This window comes from Galeopterus variegatus, unplaced genomic scaffold (genome assembly GCF_000696425.1).
Source record: "Galeopterus variegatus unplaced genomic scaffold, G_variegatus-3.0.2 Scaffold1807, whole genome shotgun sequence".
Lineage (NCBI taxonomy): Eukaryota > Metazoa > Chordata > Mammalia > Dermoptera > Cynocephalidae > Galeopterus > Galeopterus variegatus.
In genome coordinates this window covers 100,901-120,481 of record NW_007727918.1, presented here as the reverse complement: position 1 = coordinate 120,481, position 19,581 = coordinate 100,901, and the positions used below count along the sequence as shown (strand labels likewise).

Below are 19,581 nucleotides of genomic sequence, written 5' to 3'. Positions count from 1 at the left end.
TTTCATTCAAAATAAGCCCCCTCTCAGGCCCCATTTTAACAACATAATTTCTCTTAGATATCTAAAAAATTACTAAAAATAATCTCAAGGAATTCTATTTACTCTGTTCTTCCAATAATGCTAGCCACTTCCAAAAAAAAAAGTGCAGTCATTAAAAGGCCATTAATACATTGCATTTTTATTATTACACCTACATGGTGACTTACCAATCCTTGGGGTAGTAGTGCTGCTCTGTTCTGCAGGAGATGAAGTACTAAAAGCAGAAATTGGAATTTTCATCTGTATAGGACCTCGATTAGTTGGTGGACTATACAGTCCTGATGGGCCTACTGTGGGTAAAGAAGTCCTTGTAGCTTGTACAATAGAGTGTGCTGTTGGAACAGCCTGTACAGCAAGTGTTGTTCCTAATGGTGCAGCACTGGCAGGAGAGTTCCTTTGAATACTAGAACTGGGCACAGAAGGAACGTTGCTTGGTTTAGTGGGATTTGGCAAGGATGGCAAGGACACCGGATTTTTGGTAAGACCACTCACTGTAGGCGGGCTTTGCACAGAAATGAATTCAACGTTGCCAGATGGTTGATTGGTCACTAAAGTCCCTGGATGGCTCTGTAGTAGCTGAGGCTGGGAAGATACTGCAACAGGTACATGCAAAATCACTGGCAAAGGTTGTAAAGAGATTGTAGGTTGGGGATTTCCAGTAGGCACCTGAGTAGTAGCAACTACTGTAGCTGTGTTGGGTGCAGGAAGAACTGACGTTGCTGTCAGAGAACCCGAAGTTGCTGGAGACTGCAATTTAGGTTGACTACTGACAACTGCTGGAGGAGTGACAAGACTGGTTGATGATACTACAGAAAGAAAACAGAAGTCTCAGTTTAAAAGGCTATCTTAATATATCAGCTAGAATAATAACGACACATACAAATTTAATATAGTACATTAGGTACAGTAAAGTCTTTCATAATAAATTTTTTTCCAGTTTAAATTCTGGAAATTTTTAGAATTAAATTTAGAAGCCTTTTTGCATGTATGTTTGCTAGGTATATTCTGAAAACAGTACATGATTTACGATTACTGTGGAGGACTGCTATCTCAGTATCAAAGCTGTCTCTGAAAATTACTATAATCACTTCAGAATAACTAACTAGGAAAACAACTAAAAATGTATAGATATTTTTGAAACTACACGAACATTATAAATACCTTACAACACCAGCAATATATAAATCCAAATAGTAAATCTGGAAAGAGTCATAACCATCAACGAATAATAGGAAAACTTAGTCATCATACTTTATCATTTTACGATGTGAATCCTGTATTTGTGGGTTAAATTTTATTGAATTCCCTGGGAGAGGAACTAATGAGGGGAGGCTCCCTCTGTTGATACTCTATTGACATTATATGATACGAAAAATAGCACTGAGTAAAGAGCAAAGATGAATTAACAAATGAGCGAACATATTCTAAAGAGCGGAGAGAATAAAAATGCTGGTCATTTCCAGTTTTGTAGTAATTTTGATTCAACTATTAGTGTTCATTCTCACTGGAACAGGTTTGAAATACATGACCAAATTCCTTTCTCATTGATTTACGGTCTTTCCAAAATCACAAGAACACTAGAGCAGCAATTCCCAAAGTGTGATCCAGGAGAACACCCGGGGTTTCCTGAGACCCTTTCAGGGAGTTTGCAATGTCAAAACTATTTTCATAACAATAATGAGAAATTATTTGACTTTTTCACTATGTAGACATTCGTACTGATGGAGCAAAAGCAACAGTGAGTAAAACTTCTGATGCCTTAGCACAAAATATCAAGGCAATGTAGTGGTTCACAACTGTCTGCACTCTTCATCATCACATGCTTACAGTAAAAAACAAAGTCAGTTTCACTTAAGATTACACAGGATGAAGCTGTAACAACTACTAATTTTATTATATCTCAACCTTTAAGCAAAGGTTCTTAATATTCTGTGAAGAAATAGGTAGTACATATAAAACATTAGTACTGCATCCCAAAGTAGGATGATTGACTCAAGGAAAGGTGCTTGTGCAATTAAGTTGTAAGCTAAACTATCAGCCTTTTTCATGAATGACCATTTTTACTTGAACGAATGGCTACGGACATACTGTGATTATTCACATTTGGGTATTCTGCACACCTTTTCTTGAAAATAAACCAAGCAAGGTAGTTACTTGAAAGAAAAATACCTGACATTTATTGGCAATAATAAAATTCAAGCTTTAAAAAGAAAAATTGAAACTTTAGAAAAAACTTCTGTCATTGGGAGCATGACAGCTTCCCAAATGCTTTAAGATTTTTCTGAGAAGAATTGAGAGTGGAAATAGTGAATGTAATTTTTAAAAAAATATTTATTAGTGAAATGTGTCAACATTTGGAAGATTTGCATAACCCAGTGAATATTTTTCAAATGATCAATGAATAATATTAGCGAAAGATCCATCCAAGTGCAAGACAGATGAATTAACTGTAATGAAAGAATTAGAAAAGTTCATTGGTAGTGTTTCAGAGTCCGCTTTGCAACTAACCTTAAAGAAACTATGATTTGATGGTACCAAAGAATAGCCATTATTATCTAGCCCTTGTCCACCTATATATTTGTATGAAGCTGCATTTTCTTCACATATTTCAGCCAAATCAACATACTGAAAGCAGATCTAGATATAAGAATCCAGCTATCTTAAGCTGTCTTAACATTTTAAGTAAAACATTAAAGAGATTTGTGAAAATATAATACGATAACACTTTTTTCACTGATATTTTTAAGCTTGGAAAAGATAGTTATTTGTTGTTTAAAAAATGTTCTTTGTATGGATTTATGATTATTTTTAAATGAATAAACATTTAAAATATTTGTTTTAATTTCTATTGAAAGTAAATATCGATTGATATTACCCAATGAACAAAAATCCTTTGGGATTCTTAATAATTTTTTAAGACTGTAAAGGGATATGAAATGTTGGAGAACTACTACTCAAGAGATTTTAATATATATGTTTTCATGCACACTTATCTATGATCCTGATTTTTTAATAAAATTTTGTACTTAAATCAATGTGCCTAGTTCTGTCTATTTCAACGCCAAAAGAACATAAGAAAACAGAACAAAGCCTTCAAATCCTAAGAAAATGTATTTCAGTGTTAAAAAAATATTACCTGTATTCACAGGAGTTTGAAAGGATGGTGGTGCACTCTCGCTTACATTTCTTTTGGACTCCAGCATCTGTCTCACTGTGCCTGCATTTCTACAAAATATACATACACACAAATACTCAATGGATATGCCACTCTGGGAGACACCAACTGATGTACAGAAAAAGCAGTGGCCAATAGGGGAAAAGGGGTAGCTAGATTTGGATATTACAACCCTAAACCACAAGCAAATGCACTGATGCACAGCTGGCACACAGACTTCTAAATGTTGGTGTCTACTACATGAAGGAATAGTCTTCCTCTTATATTCTAATATCATTAACACTTAACTTGAAGACCAAATACAGGTCCTAATATACACAGACATTAGTCTGTCTAACCACTGACCAAAGCATTTCTCCATTATTTGAGAGAATACTATTTTTAACAAGTAGTTAAAGAAATATGTAGTGGCCAAAGAAAGCCTTCTAAAATAAATTAGCAAAAGTAATATCCATAAAAAAGCAGAGAAAGAAAATATACTCATTCTAGTATACCAAATACTTATCTCTACATAAATACATACGATACATTCCAAGATTTTTCTATCAAATAAAGAAAATCAGAACCTTGTTTTCTAAACAGACTACACAGTAACTATATAAAACTAGACTAATAAAAACTAGACCAAAAAAAGGTTTAAAAAAAAAGGAGGGGGTCGCTGGCTGCTTAGCTCAGTTGGTTAGAATGCAGCCTTATAACACCAAGCTCACAGGTTTGGAACCAGCCAAATTAAAAAAAAACAAAACAAAACCCTAGACAGACTATAGTAAAAGATGAAAGATTTGTGTGATATGAAGAGAAATATGAGTATCAAACAGACTATTTATAATTCTCACCTGTAGGGTATATTATTATTGCTGTTGACATCATTGGCAGTCTTTCCTGGTGATATAGGTGGGTTTGGTGGATTCTGGGGAGAAAAATACAAAACCCAACATACAGGGAATCTTTAAGAAAAGTAAGACCTTTAAATGCTTTGTCAATATATGATCTGTTATTTCTATAAAATAGTAGAAAACATAACTAATTGAGACAAGAATTTGAATCTAGGTGTTGCCACTTGTTAGTTATATCCTAAGCAAATCATTTATTCTGTTGAAGACAACTGTTTATCATTTGAAAGATGAATATAGTAATTCTTATATCTCAGTGTCTTTGTGAGGATGAAACAAAATAAAGAATGTGAAAATGGCTCACATACTGTAAGGGTTCAACAAAAATTAACATTATAAATCTAAAGAACAACTAGACTCACTCATTCAATAAATAGCTAGTGAATGCCTACTATACAGCAGGTGTAGCAAGCCATCATATTTGCATTGGAAATTCAACAAACAAGGTAAGTGGTATCCAAGGTCATAAAATTCCTCAAATCAAAATTATTTTTAAAATTTTGTTTTAAAAAAATAATACCTGTCACTATGTGACTTAAATAATTTTATAAAAAGATGTCACAATTCTAAGCTTCAGAAACAACTTATTTCAGCCTTTTCCCCCAAACCAGGGAATACGGAAATGAAATTCTAACACCTATATATTAATTAACACTATTTAGGCCTCCATCATTAATGACATTTATTTCTTAAAATGAGAAGAATAAAGTAACTCCACTCAAGACTAAACTGAATGTAAGAATAATGTATACTTAACCAAAGGTGATATGTGCTTAGAATTACATCAAGCAGGTATCACTAATTACTCTTCTTTTCTCAACAACAAATACATCTTCCTAATTTGTATAAGATAAAAGAATAATTTTAACCTACCACTACAGCACTGTATTAGGTACGTGTATAGAGGCAGCAATTAAGATAATCTGCCATAAAGGTACTTAAAATCTGGTTGTCTAAGACAAACACATGTTAATAAAACTGTAAAGCAAATTAAAATAACAGTGTAGTACCAATAGAAAAAGTTTAAAAAAAGAAAAATTGGAAGGGAAAGGAATGCATCTTCAAGCAGATCTTTGAGTAATTATTACACTCAAATAGCTAAGAAAAAGGGAAAAAAATGCTTCATGGAGAAAAACAGAAAAAAGAATAAAAGCATACAGAATAAATAAAGCAACTGGCTTAGACCCCAAATGAAGTCATTTGATGGAAGACTTTAAAAACCGTGGTGTGGTGAAATCAGCCACATGATGGAATGGGAATCCCCAGACCCTCCTTCCCCTAAAGAAACAACAACTTAACAATATAAAGAGCAGATTGCTTTTGTGAAAATTCCAGAAACTAGTTGAAAGGTTACAGCACTCCGGGTGAGCACAAGACTAAAAAGAGGTACGCTGGAATGGGAAGGAAGTATGTTACACTTACCTGCCATTCCCCATTAAACTTCCAGCACAGCACAGTGCAATCAAGGATTCTCCATCAGTAAGGAAAGAGAAGGGTGGAACTTTTCACAAGGATGCCCAAGGGACTAGTTTTTGTCTCACCGAGCTTGAAGGCCTGACTAGGGGCACAGAATGTGACAGTGGCACACTTTGGATGCCTGGAGGCCTCAGAGACTAAAGGCAAGACCCTCTTCTTGCTATAGCACTAAAGATTGCAGTAACACAGACAGACAACAGGGTGAGCACCAATACAACAGCTTGCTACAGCACCAGAGGCAGTAATACCAAAGACAGACACCAGGAGTAGTTCCGGAGTAGAAACACAAACCTCTTCAGATGACAGATTACAAACAAAAGCCCAAAGACACATCTCCAAATAAGGTTTTAGAGGCCCATGGAATCTCTAGTCAGGCTGACTGGTAAAGGCCTTTCTCTACACAAATGCAGTCCATTAAGACAGGGAAAAGTGATTGTTTTTTCAAATGCCCAAATTTCAACAAAATGCCAAATTTCGACAAGGCATACAAAGAAATAGGAAAATATGGCCCAATCAAACAAATAAATCTCCAGAAACTAACTCTAAGGAAATGAAGATCTATGCATTACCTGACAAAGAATTCAAAATAATTGTCATTAAGATGCTCAATGAGGTAAAAGAGAACACAGACAGCACACTAAAGCAAACTCAGGAAAACAGGAAAAGGATGCATGAATAAAATATCAATAAAGAAACAGAAATTATTTTTAAAAAGTCAAATTCTGGAGCTAAAGAATACAACCAAAATTAAAAATTCACTATAGGGTATCAATAGCAGACTGGATTGAGCAGAAGAATAAATCAGTGATCTTGAAGAGAAGTCATTTGAAATTATCAAGCCAAAGGAGCAAAATTTTTAAAAATGAAGAAAAGTGAAGAGAGCCTAAAGGACTTACGAGACACCAACAAGCAAACTAACATACACATTAGGGAACACAAAGGGGCAGAGAGCCTACTTAAGGAAATAATTTCTGAAAACTTCCCAAATTGGAAGAAGGAAATGGACATAAAAATTCAAAAAGCTCAAAGAACTCCAACTATCATTAACCCCAAAACACCTACACTGAGATACATTATTATTAAGCTGTCAGAGGAATAGTTAAATAATCTTGAAAGCAGCCAAAAAACAAACAACTCATAACATACAAGGAAGCCCCTATAAGATTACAGTTTCTCAGGAGAAACTTTGCAGGCCTAAAGACATGGAATGATATATTCCAAGTGCTGAAAGAAAAAAACTGCCCATCAAGAATACTATATCCAGCAAAACCGTCCTTCAAAAATGAGGGACAAATTAAGACTTTTCCAGAAAAACAAAAGCTGAAGATTATCACCACTAGATCAGGCCTACAAGGAAAGTTAAATGGAGTCCTTCTAATGGAAATGAAAGAATGCTACGCAACACCATGAAAGTATAAAAAATATAAACTTCTCTAGTAAAGGTTAAATACAGAGACAACTACAGAATCCTATATTACCATTCTATTGATGTGTAAATCATTTTTAATTCTGGTACAAAATTTAAAAGACAAAAGCATAAAAAATAACTATAAAATATGTTAATGGATACACAATATACAAAGATGTAATATGTGACATCAGTAACATCAAGTTGTGGTGAGGAGGCTGTAAAGAAATAGAACTCTTACAAGTTAGGTTGTTAACACTTTAAAATAGATAGTTAAAATGTTAAGGTATTTTACATAATCTCCCATGGTAACCACAGAGAAAATACCTACAGAAAATATACAAAAGATAATGTAAAAGGAATCAAAGCATGTGACTACAATAAAAAACAATGAAACAAAGGAAAGGAGCAAGAGAGGAACCAAATAGCTACAAGACATAGAGAAAAGAAAAAAAATGGCAGTAGTAAGTCCTTCCTAAGCAGTAATCACTTTAAATGTAAATGGATGAAACTCCCCAATCAAAAGACAAAGACTGATCTAATGTACTAAAAAAAAAAGATCCAACTGTATGATGTCTACAAGAGACTTACTTTAAATCTAAAGACACACCAAGGGTAAAAGTGAAAAGATGGAAAAAGACATTTCACGCAACCGGTAACAAAAGGAGAATAAAGGTGGCCATACTTATATAAGACAAAATAGACTAAGTCAAAAACTATCAAAAGAAACAATGAAGGAAATTATATGATGATAAAAGAGTGGATTTGCCACATACAACAATTATAAATATATATTCACCTAACATCAGAATCCTCAAACATGTGAAGCAAATATTGAAAGAATTGAAGGGACAAATAGAGAACACCACAATAATAGCAGGAGACTTCAACATCCTACTTTCAGTAATAGATAGAACAGCCAGAAGATCTGTAAGAAAACAGAGGACTTAAACAACACTATAGATCAATTGGACCTAACAGACACATACAGAACACAGTATCAAACAGCAGCAAAATACATTCTTCTCAAGCACACATGAAACATTCTCTTGTAGAGATCACATGTTAAGTCACAAAAAAACTCAACAAATTTAAGAAGGATGAAATCATACCAAGTATCTTTTCTAACCACAATGGAATGAACTAACAAAGAAATTCATCAAAGTTGCAGGATACAAAATCAACCTGCAAAAGTCAGTTGTATTTCTACACATTAACAATGAACAAAAGGAAAAAAATTAGGAAAACAATCCCATTTACAATAGCATCAAAAAGAATAAAAAATACTTAGAAATAACTGAGGAGGAAAAATAATTGTACAATGCTAACTATAAAACATTGCTGAAAAAAATTAAAGATGCAAATAAATGGAAAGACATCCTCTGTTCATGGATTGGAAGACTTAATATTGTTAAAATATCCTATTACCCAAAGTAGGGATCTGCAGATTCGATGCAATCCCTATCAATATCCCAGTGGTTTTATTTTTCCCCCCCGGAAATAGAAAAGCACTACCCTAAAATTCACATGGAAAAATCAAGGAATCCTGAATTACCAAAACAATCTTGAAAAAGAACAAAATTAAAGGTTTCAGCCTTCCTGGTTTCAAACATATTACAAAAATACAATAATCAAAACAGTGTGGTGCTGGCATAAAGACAGACACATACACCAACAAAACAAAATACAGAGCCCCAAAATAAACTCACATATATGGTCATACGATCTTTGACAAGAGTGCCAAGACTACATAATGGGGAACGGCCTCATCAATCAACATTGTTAGGAAAACTGGATATATACATACAGAAGAAGGAAATTGGACCCTTAGACCACATACAAAATTAGCTCAAAATTTATTAAAGAAAGACTTAAACATAAGACCTAAAACTATAAAATTCCTACCAAAAAAAAAAAAACATACAGAAAAAGCTTCATAACAATGATATTTTTGTATAATGCTGGCACTAACAGAACAGGCAACAAAAGCAGAAATAGGCAAATGGGACTACATCAAACTTAAATTTCTGTACATCAAAGAAAACCATTAATAGAGTGAAAAAGAAACCTATGGGATATAAAAAAAAATCTACAAATCGTATATCTGATAAGGGGTTAATATTCAGAATATGTAAAGAACTCCTACAACTTGACAAAAACAAAAAAAACAAGCAGCCCAATTAAAAAATGGGCAAAAAATCTGAATAGACATTACTCCAAAGACATATAAATGGCCAAAAAGCATACAAAAGCATCACTAATCATTAGAGAAATGCAAATCAAAACCATAACGAAATACCAACTCACATTCATTAGAATGGCCACTATAAAAAGAACAAAAAATAACAAGTATTGACGAGGATGGGGAGAAATTGGAACCCTTGTGCACTGCTGGTAGGAATGTAAGACGAGGCAGCCTCTATGGAAAACAGTATGGAGGTTCCTCAAGTATATAAAAGTAGAATTACCACATGATCCAGTAATACCTCTCCAGGGTATATATCCAAAAGATAGGATTTTGGATACCTAAAAAAAGGATTTTGAAGAAATATCTGCACGCCCGTGTTCATTGGAGCATTATTCAAAATAGCCAAGAGGTGAAAGCAACCCAAATTTCCACCAGCAGATGAATGGATTTTTACAATGTGGTATGTAACTATAATGGAATATTATTCAGCCTTATGAAAGAAAGAAATCATGTCACATATCACGACATGGATGAATCTATAGGTATTATGCTGAGTGAATTAAGCCCATCACAAAAGGATATATAATGTATGATTCCACTTATATGAGCTAACTAGAATAGTTAAAATCATGAAAACAGAAAGTAGAATGATGGCTGCCAAGAGCTGAAGAGAGGAAAAAGTGGAGAGTTGTTGTTTTGTGGATATAGACTTAAGATTTTATAAGATGAAGAAGTCCTAATGATTTTTTACACAACAATGTTAAGAGTGAACACTACTGAACCTATTGTACACTTAAAAGTGGTTAAGAGGATAAATTCTATGTTATGTGTTTTTTTACGACAATTAAAAACAAAACAAAAAAAATTCTAAAAAATTTTTTTCATTAAAAAAAAAAAAAAAAAAACCTACAGGGGCTGGCCCGGTGGCGCACTGCTACAGTGCGCCGCTTGGGAGCATGGCGGCGCTCCCACCGAGGGTTCGGATCCCACATACAGACCAGTTCCCGCTCACTGGCTGAGCGAGGTGCGGACGCGACACCAAGGGTTGCGATCCCGTTGCCGGTCCCAGTCCAGTACGGGCGCGACACTGAGGGTTGCGATCCGTTCCCGGACACGAAAAAAGACAAAAAGAAAAAAAAAAAAAAAACCTACAGTGTACAATTGATCCAAAATTTAATCAATTAAATAATTGATTTTTACAGATGTAGAATAAGTATGACAAAATCTTCATATTTTACAGGAAAAACTAGAAAAGTTTAAAGTTAATGATACCAGTCATCAGGCAGTATAATAGATTAAATTATGAATGTCATTTTAGTAGCAAACTGCCTGCAGTGGACTGAATTATGTTCCTCCAAAACTCACTGAAGTTTGAACTGTGTCCCCCAAGTTTATGTATTAGAATCTTAGCCCCCACTGTGACTGTTAAGAGGGTAGGGTGTGGGAAATCCTATTATGGTAATTGAAAGGTGGAGCCTTAAAGAGGTGATTGGATTGTAGGACCATGTAGTAGTGAATGAATTAAAAACGGTGGTCAGGGGCGTGGCTTTGAGGGCTTTAAAAGAAGAGTCTGTCTTTCTCTCTCTACGCTCCATGTGCTTCCACTGTCTTCTAATGTGAGACCCCTGGGTCACTGTCGTCACCACCAGATGGACTTTGGATTTCCCAGCCTCAGAAACTGTAAGCAATAAACTGCATTTTCTTTATAAATCACCCGATTTCAGGAATTTTGTTATAAGCAACATAAACGGACAAATACACTGCCTGAGGGTTTTGTCCTCTTTTAGAAATTAAAATAGAAAATGTTTCAAGACAAACCTGAATGGTGGGGTTTGTTTTAACTGGTTAATAGCAGAAGACCAGGGAGCATATCTAAATAAAATAAAAGCATTTAAAGTTTTATTGGTTGCCTGTCTATTTTGCTAAGGGAAAGAACTAAAGTGCTAAACATTCCTTTCTATCTCTCTCCTGTTTTTAAAACCTAGCAAGAAACAAATGTAAAATTATGGTGGATACCATAATTTGAGGACAAAGAGTTCAGACAAAAAAAAAAAAAAGAAATTGTAGAGTAAATCATTAAGAACAATAATGAACCTTGCTGCACTGGGATAAATGACAATTAAAATGATTATATATAATCAAGTACAGTTAAAAGAAATTAACAGGAGTATATTCCTTGCAATACTACCTTTGTAAGAATTAAAAAATGAAGAACAAAATTCTTAAGAGGTCTAGAAATCTGACTGAAAAGGAGAAAAATATTAATAAGAATAGGTAGAATGATGGCCTTAACTGCAAGCTAATGAGGAAAGCACAAAATCTGAAAGATTCAAGACCACCTTAACATTTTCTTCAAGCACCATACTCCCTAAATGATCAAGTTAATCATTTCCAATCTTTAGGAATTATATAGTATTTGTTCCTTGTTTCAATACTAATTCTAGTTTTTCAAAACAGAAACTCTTCAGGGACTAAAATATTTTCATACTTATTCTTTAAAGTCTCTACCTATCTCCTTTGACTAAACAAATGAGAACAACTGGAAAGCAGTTTTGAGAACAAATCTGAAATGCACTAAAACTGAAATGTATATATTGGGCTGCATGTTGCTTAGTTTAGACACAAAAATGAAAAAGTATAAATTCATACTGTACAAAAGGAATGGAAAAGTTTCAAAGACAAATGTTTGGTTTAGATGCAGCAAATAAAATTTTTTAAATAAAAGGTTTACACCTATTTTCTAATATAAGAAATAAAATACCTCAATTTTTACATTATGATCAAGAAACAAAACCTAAGAAAGTGGAGTTTAGAAATAATTAATTGTATCATTGAAGACTACAATGGGAAAAATCTCTGGGTATGACCAAATCCAAGTCTGGTAAGATTAGTCTGTGCAGAACAAAATAAAAACCAACCATAAGTTGCTAAAGAAAAGGGAGAAGTCAAAGTTTAAAAAGGTAAAAAAAAAAAAAAAAAAAAAATGGAGAAGAGATTACTGAGAGTAAAACTATAAAACGGTAGCACATGAGAGAGTCCCTTTATGGTAGCAGAACAGTTCAACATCTTGACTGTGGTACGGGTTACATAAATCTACACGGATCAAATTTTGGAGAGCCACACACCCACATGCATGCATGCACACAGAAACACATGCACAAATATACACAATGAATTCTTGTAAAAGCTGGGAAATACTAATAAGGTCTTTAGACTACTTAATAGAATTGTAACAATTCCTTGGCTTTGATACTATACTACAGTTATATAAGATTTCATCATTGGGTGGCTGCTAAGTGAAGAGTTCATAGGATTCTATGTACTGTTGTTGCAACTTCCTACAATTACTTCAAATTAGAAAAAATTTTTTTAAAAATCAAGTAAAGAAAATATGAAAATGCATCAATGCAGAAAACCTCTAGGAATGATGATTATCATTGAAATTATTATTATTTTAGGCAGTTAGTATATGCCAGGCAACAGTGCTATCAAGACAAAAAAATGTAACTCTGTCAAATTAAAAAAAAATTCAAGACGAAAAGAAATCCAACTAAAAACAATAATGCAATATACAAATACTACATTAAAAATATGAATAATAAAGGAAATAATAGAGAAATAATGAAATAATAAAGGAATAATAAATAAAACAACACAAAGCAAAGCCAAACTGTAGAGGACAATTTATACTATGGTGTTTGAACTTAATTCTGTACTCAAAAAAATATCCAAAGGCAATGAAGTGGTTTAATCTAATCTCTGTATATTACAATTAGAGCATAATAGATGATTGACGACATGGGAGAGAAAAGAAGGGAAGAACACTAATAGAAGGAAGTGGAATACTAGAATATTTTCAGGAAAATGATGAGAGACTAGACTAGGACACTGGCAAGAATGTTAAAAGAAACAAGGTTAAGACAAATCCCCAAAACATAATGTTAAAGACAGATAGAAAATACAGCTTCAAGAATGTCATAACCTAAAATAGATTAACATAAATGTTGATATATAAGAATAATAAGTGTCCTGGATGAAAAGGGTTAATTAGTTCTAGAGCATAGCTCTGGAAATAATATACAAGGAGTGCACAGTGTAAATTGTAATAAAAAAAGTTTCCTCCTTACCATTTTTCCTAAGATTACCACTTACAGCTAAATATTAATTATGCAAGAACAGAAATTCTTACTTCTTGTCTTTTCTTAAGATCTTCTTTGGCTGCTCCAAAGCGTTTGGTTAACCTGGCTATCTTGGCCTGGGAAAAAAAAAGAAAAAGATGCAACAGAAATCAAGTGGTATTATAGCATTAAAAAAGAATCTGTACATACATAACAAGAAACCCACAGATAACAGGATCCTCAGAAGACAGCTAAGAACAAAGAAAATAAGGCAAGTTGATTGTAAAAGATATACTTGGAAAATACAGAAAATCATAATGAAAACTGAGATGTGCCTGAACTCAGTACAAATTATAATGAAAACTAAAGTGACCCCCTGAACGCAATACCCAGATATAAACACTCTTAGAAGGTTAACTTGTTGCCTCCTAGAGCTGTGGGTGTTTGCTCACATGTCAGTATATTTCTGAATATGTAAGTTTGTGTTTGTGTTATTTTTTAACATATTTGTAACCACACTTGATTTTCTCACTGAGAATTATAGAGGGCATATCTGTAAATCATAAAAGCTTTCTTGCCAATACTACTTATGGATGTATGTATAGATACTGAACCATTATTGACACACTTTCTTTTCTACTGGATCGGTTGAATGTTTCTCAATGTCCTGCTATTGTCAAATAACACTGCATTAAAAATTTTTGTTTCTCCCTCAGATTATTTTCTTAGGGTACATCACAGAGGTGGAATTCCTGGGACAAAATATATTTTTAAGGTTCTTACTTAAATGCTTCTCAAAGAGGCTTTATTGACACTTTCAAATAGCGATGTTGATGAGTACTCATATATTACTCTTTGAAACACTTAATTTCATATTATTAATCTTTAATAACCTGATAAAAATGTTACCTTGTTAGTTAACATTTATCAGTGAAATATTTAATCATTTGTACTTCTTACATAAACTGCCTGATGACATATTTTGTCCCAATACATATTCAAAGGGAAACAGAGGGGAAAAAAAGCAGAACAAAAAGAAAAAAAAGAACGAAAAATTATGACACTGCCACATGAATATTTGTTTTTTTCTTTTCGGTCACTTACTAAAGCATAGATGTGATATTCAATTGTTGAATTTCAACTGCTGCTGCTGCTGCCATTTTACATTAAACATATTTTCAAGAATATTAAATATAGTTTCTGAGTGTGTTCATGAGGCCTGCCTAAGGAAGTGTTCTTCCAGAGAATTTCTTTTATCCAATATCCATATCATAAAAATGAGAAAATGATATTATTTACTTTGAAAGTTTCTTTTAAAAAGTAGTCACTTCTAAACAAGACCCTATATCTTACAATGTATGAGCACATAAGACAATTAATATGGCCTAGGCAATCAATCAACCTATGACTCCCAAAGGTGAAGATTTTCCTCAGGACTTAGTTATTTATGCTTATTATTAAGGCCCAAGGACATACTGCATAATTTCATGTCCTTAATATGGATTTACCATTCTGGTGACTAAAATTGTTCAAGTAACCTTTTCAGAAAAAGAATATGTGAAGGTATTTTCTGTACCCCAACTTATGCAAGAATATCTTTCACTTTTTTTTTAGTCAGATTATCTATGTGGGTATTATATAAATTGCATAGTATTTATAGTATTACTATTTTATTTTTACTTGAAAATGAAAAATTAAAAAAAATCATTTTGTATATGTTATGTATATGGGAAAAGGTCTAGAAGGATACATACCAAAAAAAAGTGGTTACCTCTGGAGGCCAGGATTGGTAGGTAGTGGGGGAGAAGGTAAAGAGAAGGACTTAGCTTTCACATCACATATACCTGTAGTATTCAAATTTTTTTTTTTTTTTTTTTTCTTTTGTCTTTTTTCCGTGTCCGGCAACGGATCGCAACCCTCAGTGTTGCCCCCGTACCGGACCGGGGACCAGCAACGGGATTGCAACCCTCGGCGTTGCTCCCGCGCCTCGCTCAGCCAGTGAGCGGGAGCCGGTCTGTATGTGGGATCCGAACCCTCGGACGGGAGCGCCGCCGCGCTTCCCAAGCGGCGCACTATCCAGTGCGCCACCGGGCCGGCCCCGTATTCAAATTATTTTTAAGAAGGAATTACCACTTAAAGAAATTAAGCCAGTAGCAGAGAAAAAAAAGTGTTGGACACTGATTTACTGTCTTCTAATATTTAATATTATAAAAAAGAAATCAAAGAGCAGCCTTTAGTTGTTTTTACACAGGAAACTATACAATTCTTTTATATTATTAAAATTCAAAATATTTGCCATAATATTTCGAAGAATGGATCTCTATCATGGCAAGTGTTCTGTGAGACTTGTAAAAAATGTATGAACAAGTCATTTTTGTAAGATCAGGAAAGTTTCTATTATTATGTCTCTGTTTACTACTTCTATTTCATTTGTTCTTGGTTTCTTCCTTAAGTCTATGTAAAATGTCACAATGATAGCTCTTTAACTATAAGTCACATAAATTGCTCGAAGTCAGATACATTGGGTCTTGTTTAACAAACTAGACAAATCAGGAATTTCTTTGCATATGTACCAAGGAACCTCTTAGGAAATAACTCTATCTTAAGAGTTAATAATGCATCAAGTTTGACCTGACAACGAAATATTAGTACTCAAAAAAAGCTAGTAAAATAAAAAGACATAGTAAGGAAGCTCAGGCATTGGATTCACTAGATAAAGACTTACTGGACAAATTGACTGTTTTAAATCTGATCAAAAAAGCTAAAAAAAGCCACAGACAAAAAACTAAAATAATGGCCGGCCCGGTGGCGCACTGGAAAAACTAAAATAAAAAATAGAAAAAAGATGTCTCAATAATACAGAATATCAGTAAAGAGATTGAAATTATATAAAGAAAACAACTAGAAATTCTAGAACTGAAAAGTACAATAACTGAAATTTAATGGAGGGATTCAACAGTAAATCTGAACAAGATTAACCTATCAAGAAGCAGAATTATGGAGGGTTAGAAATCTTGATTCTCATTTAAGAATAGGGTTTTTAGATAAATGCATGTAAGGGGCAAGAGCCCTCAGGTAGGAAGTGATAGCCTATAGCCAGAGGGCAAAAGCCCATCTAATCAGCTCTAATCACTACTTAGTGATTAATTAGTTTAATTAGTTAATAGTTTAATAATTATAGAGCTAACAGGTGGTTGTCATACTGATCCTGTTAAGAATTGCTGAAGGGAAAGATGTGAAAAAAATGTTTGCTAGGGACAAGCTGTCTGTTGGGGAGAATTTTAGAAATAATTGTACTTAGATTTTATCATAAGAATGTAACTTTTGCTTAAGGAGAGTTTATACTTTAGATAATGAGCCAGTTTGACCAACTTAGCTTTTTACTAATTGTACTTTGAAATGTCACATTGTTAATTTTACTGATGTTAGTAGTTTCCACTGCGTAAGCTATACTTAGCCATAGATAACTTTTGAAACACTGACCATGTCCTTGTGTCATTTTGTAATGATTGAATCAACTGAATTTTCTTGTGAAACTTCCTTGTCTTTACAATAAAAAACAGAAGCTAACTGAATGGCTACTGTGCCCAGTTTTCTCTGGGATACAGACCTTCTGGCTTCTCAATGCATTCACGGTGCTTTGAGTAATCCTTTTTTCGTCTCCATTATACAATGAGATGTGTAACACAGAATTTTATATACTAATGAAAATAAGTAGGTATTAATTCAAAGTCAATCATTACAAAGTTAAGATGTTAAGTGTACTCCCCAGGGTAACAACTAAGGAAAAAAACTAAAAAATATATAGAAAGAAAAAAAGGGAACCAAAATGATACACTAGAAAAAAATCAATATCAAAAGAAATCAGTAATGGAGGAATTGAGGAACAAAAAAGGTATAAGACATACAGAAGAAAAATAAAATGGCAGAAGTCTTTACTTATCAGTAACTACCTTAAATATAAATACATTAAAGTCTCCAATTAAAAGGTAGAGATTGGCAGAACAAATAATAAATTATAACTCAACTACATCCTGTCTATAAGACTTAATCAAGATTTAAAACTTTTGTGCATGAAAGGACATTATCAGGAAATTGAAACAACTTACAGAATGAGGAACAATATTTGCAAATTATATATCTGATAAGAGTAAGAGTTTAATGTCCAGAATGTATAAAGAACTCTTATAACGCAAAAGCCAAAAAACCCAAATTGAAAACTTCACACCACTAAGAGATATAATTATAAAAAACAAGGAAAAAAAAAACAGAAAATAAGTGTTGATGAGGATGTGGAGAAATGACACCCTCACACATTGTTGGTGGGAATGTAAAATGGTGTAGCTGTCCTGGAAAACAATTGGGTGGTACTTCAATAATATGACCCACAATTCCACATTGAGGTACATGCCTAAGATTTGAAATCAGGCACTCAAATAGATACCTGTACACAAATGATCACAGTGACATATTCACAACAACCAGAAGTGGAAATAATTCAAATGCCTATCAATGGATGAATGCAAGTTAAATAAAATGGTGTGTGTGTGTGTGTGTGTGTGTGTGTGTGTATATATATATATATATATATATATATATATATATATATATACACACACACACATAATGAAATATTATTTAGCCATAAAAAAGAACAAAGTTCTGATGCCCACTACAACATGGATGAACCTGGAAAATATTGTGCTGAGGAAAAGAGACCAAACACAAAGGTTACATATTATAAGATCCCACTCATATGAAATATGCAAAAAAAGTAAATCAATAGAAACATGAAACAGATTACTGGTTGCCAATGGCTAGGGGAGGGGTAAATGAGAAGTGACTAATGAGTACAAGGTTTCCTTCTGAGTTGACAAAAATGTTTTAGAACTAGATAGAGATGATGGTTGTACAAAGTTGTGAATGTACTAAATGCTGATGAATTATACACTTCCAAATAGTTATTTTGTTCTCTGAATTTTATTTACACAAAAAAACAAAATATTGGAACAACACAGAATGAGATGGGAACTAAATTGGGCTCGGTAACATTTAAATAAATAGCATGGTGAAGGCAGATCATTACAGTGAGTGAATAGAGGCAATAATATGAAGTCGAAAGCTAAATATAAAAATACTATGAACATTAATACTCTGGAGGATCATGAAGCAATTGGTGGAAAAAAGTGGACAGAACAATAGGGGATCCAAATGAAAAATCAAACAAATAAATACTGGTTTGACCGGTAAACACAATTGAGGAATATGGACTACACGGAAGAGAATAAGGAAAGCAATATTTTAGAAAGATTAGTACAATGCTTCAGAAGGACCAACAAGAACTTAAAAACTAATACCTGCACGGTCATGTAAAAGGCTCTTACTATAATCAAGGAATTGGGTCATGATGGCCTAGTAGAAAGTGACAGGAAACAGATAGAATTTTAGGAAAGAAAGAAACTGTAATTTGGCAACTCACTATGCATGGGAAATGACTGAGAGGGACTGGTTTCCATGAACTCAAGAACTGTCAATAAGAGAATCAATAAGAAGATTTTCCTTCAAGATTTTTCCAAGAATTCAGAAATTGCCAGTAAGGGGAAATATGGAAAAGGAGATTCATTTGTAGAGAGGATGACTGGTTTGGTGTTGGAAAGATTCAGAATCTGAGGCTACAAAGAAACGTACAAGAGTAAATGTTTACTAAATGTTAAGAGATCTGGACTTTGTAGCTTAAGTGAGAATATGGAAGTCAAAAACTCAGGTTTTAAAAATACAAAATCATAGTTGCACCCAAGGGACTGATAAGAAACAACAAATGAAATTATTTTTTAAATCTTCAGACATTTTCAGTTTTAATTCAAAATCCTCACAGTACTAATAAAATGGAGTTTAATAATTAGATAACATTATCACTATAGAAAGACCCATTAAAGGTGAGAAATAGGACTAGGTATTGTCCTAAATGGAGCTGCACAAAATTACTACACAGCCTTGTTTTTAATAAAGTCTCACATAAAATAAAATTAACAGTATAAACCAAGAAAATAATTTTAGGCCTAGGAGATATAATACACCTAATTTCTAGTCATATTTGGCTGCAATTTGGTTTATAACTGTGAAAAAAGATTTAACTTTGATGGACCACTTTCCCCTAATTTATAAAATAAGGCTCTCTAAGTGGTTTACAATTCAGCATCTTTAGAATATGCCCATATTTAAAATAGCTTAATAGGAACCATATATTTACTTATGAAAGAATGAATATACTGATTAAAATTTCC

The 19,581-nt window shown here is 33.3% G+C and overlaps 1 protein-coding gene across 2 annotated transcripts in view; it reads right to left on the bottom strand.

The window, feature by feature from the left end:
• The window catches only part of ATF7IP (activating transcription factor 7 interacting protein), a 122,434-nt gene that overhangs the window by 37,892 nt on the left and 64,961 nt on the right, over nt 1-19,581 (bottom strand). For both annotated transcript variants that reach the window (XM_008579094.1, XM_008579096.1), the window contains exons 6-9: nt 13,369-13,434; nt 4,051-4,124; nt 3,176-3,264; nt 207-845 (exon numbers count right to left, since the gene is read on the bottom strand). In XM_008579094.1, the coding sequence (XP_008577316.1) occupies nt 207-845; nt 3,176-3,264; nt 4,051-4,124; nt 13,369-13,434 (868 nt within the window). The remainder of the gene's footprint in view (nt 1-206; nt 846-3,175; nt 3,265-4,050; nt 4,125-13,368; nt 13,435-19,581) is intronic.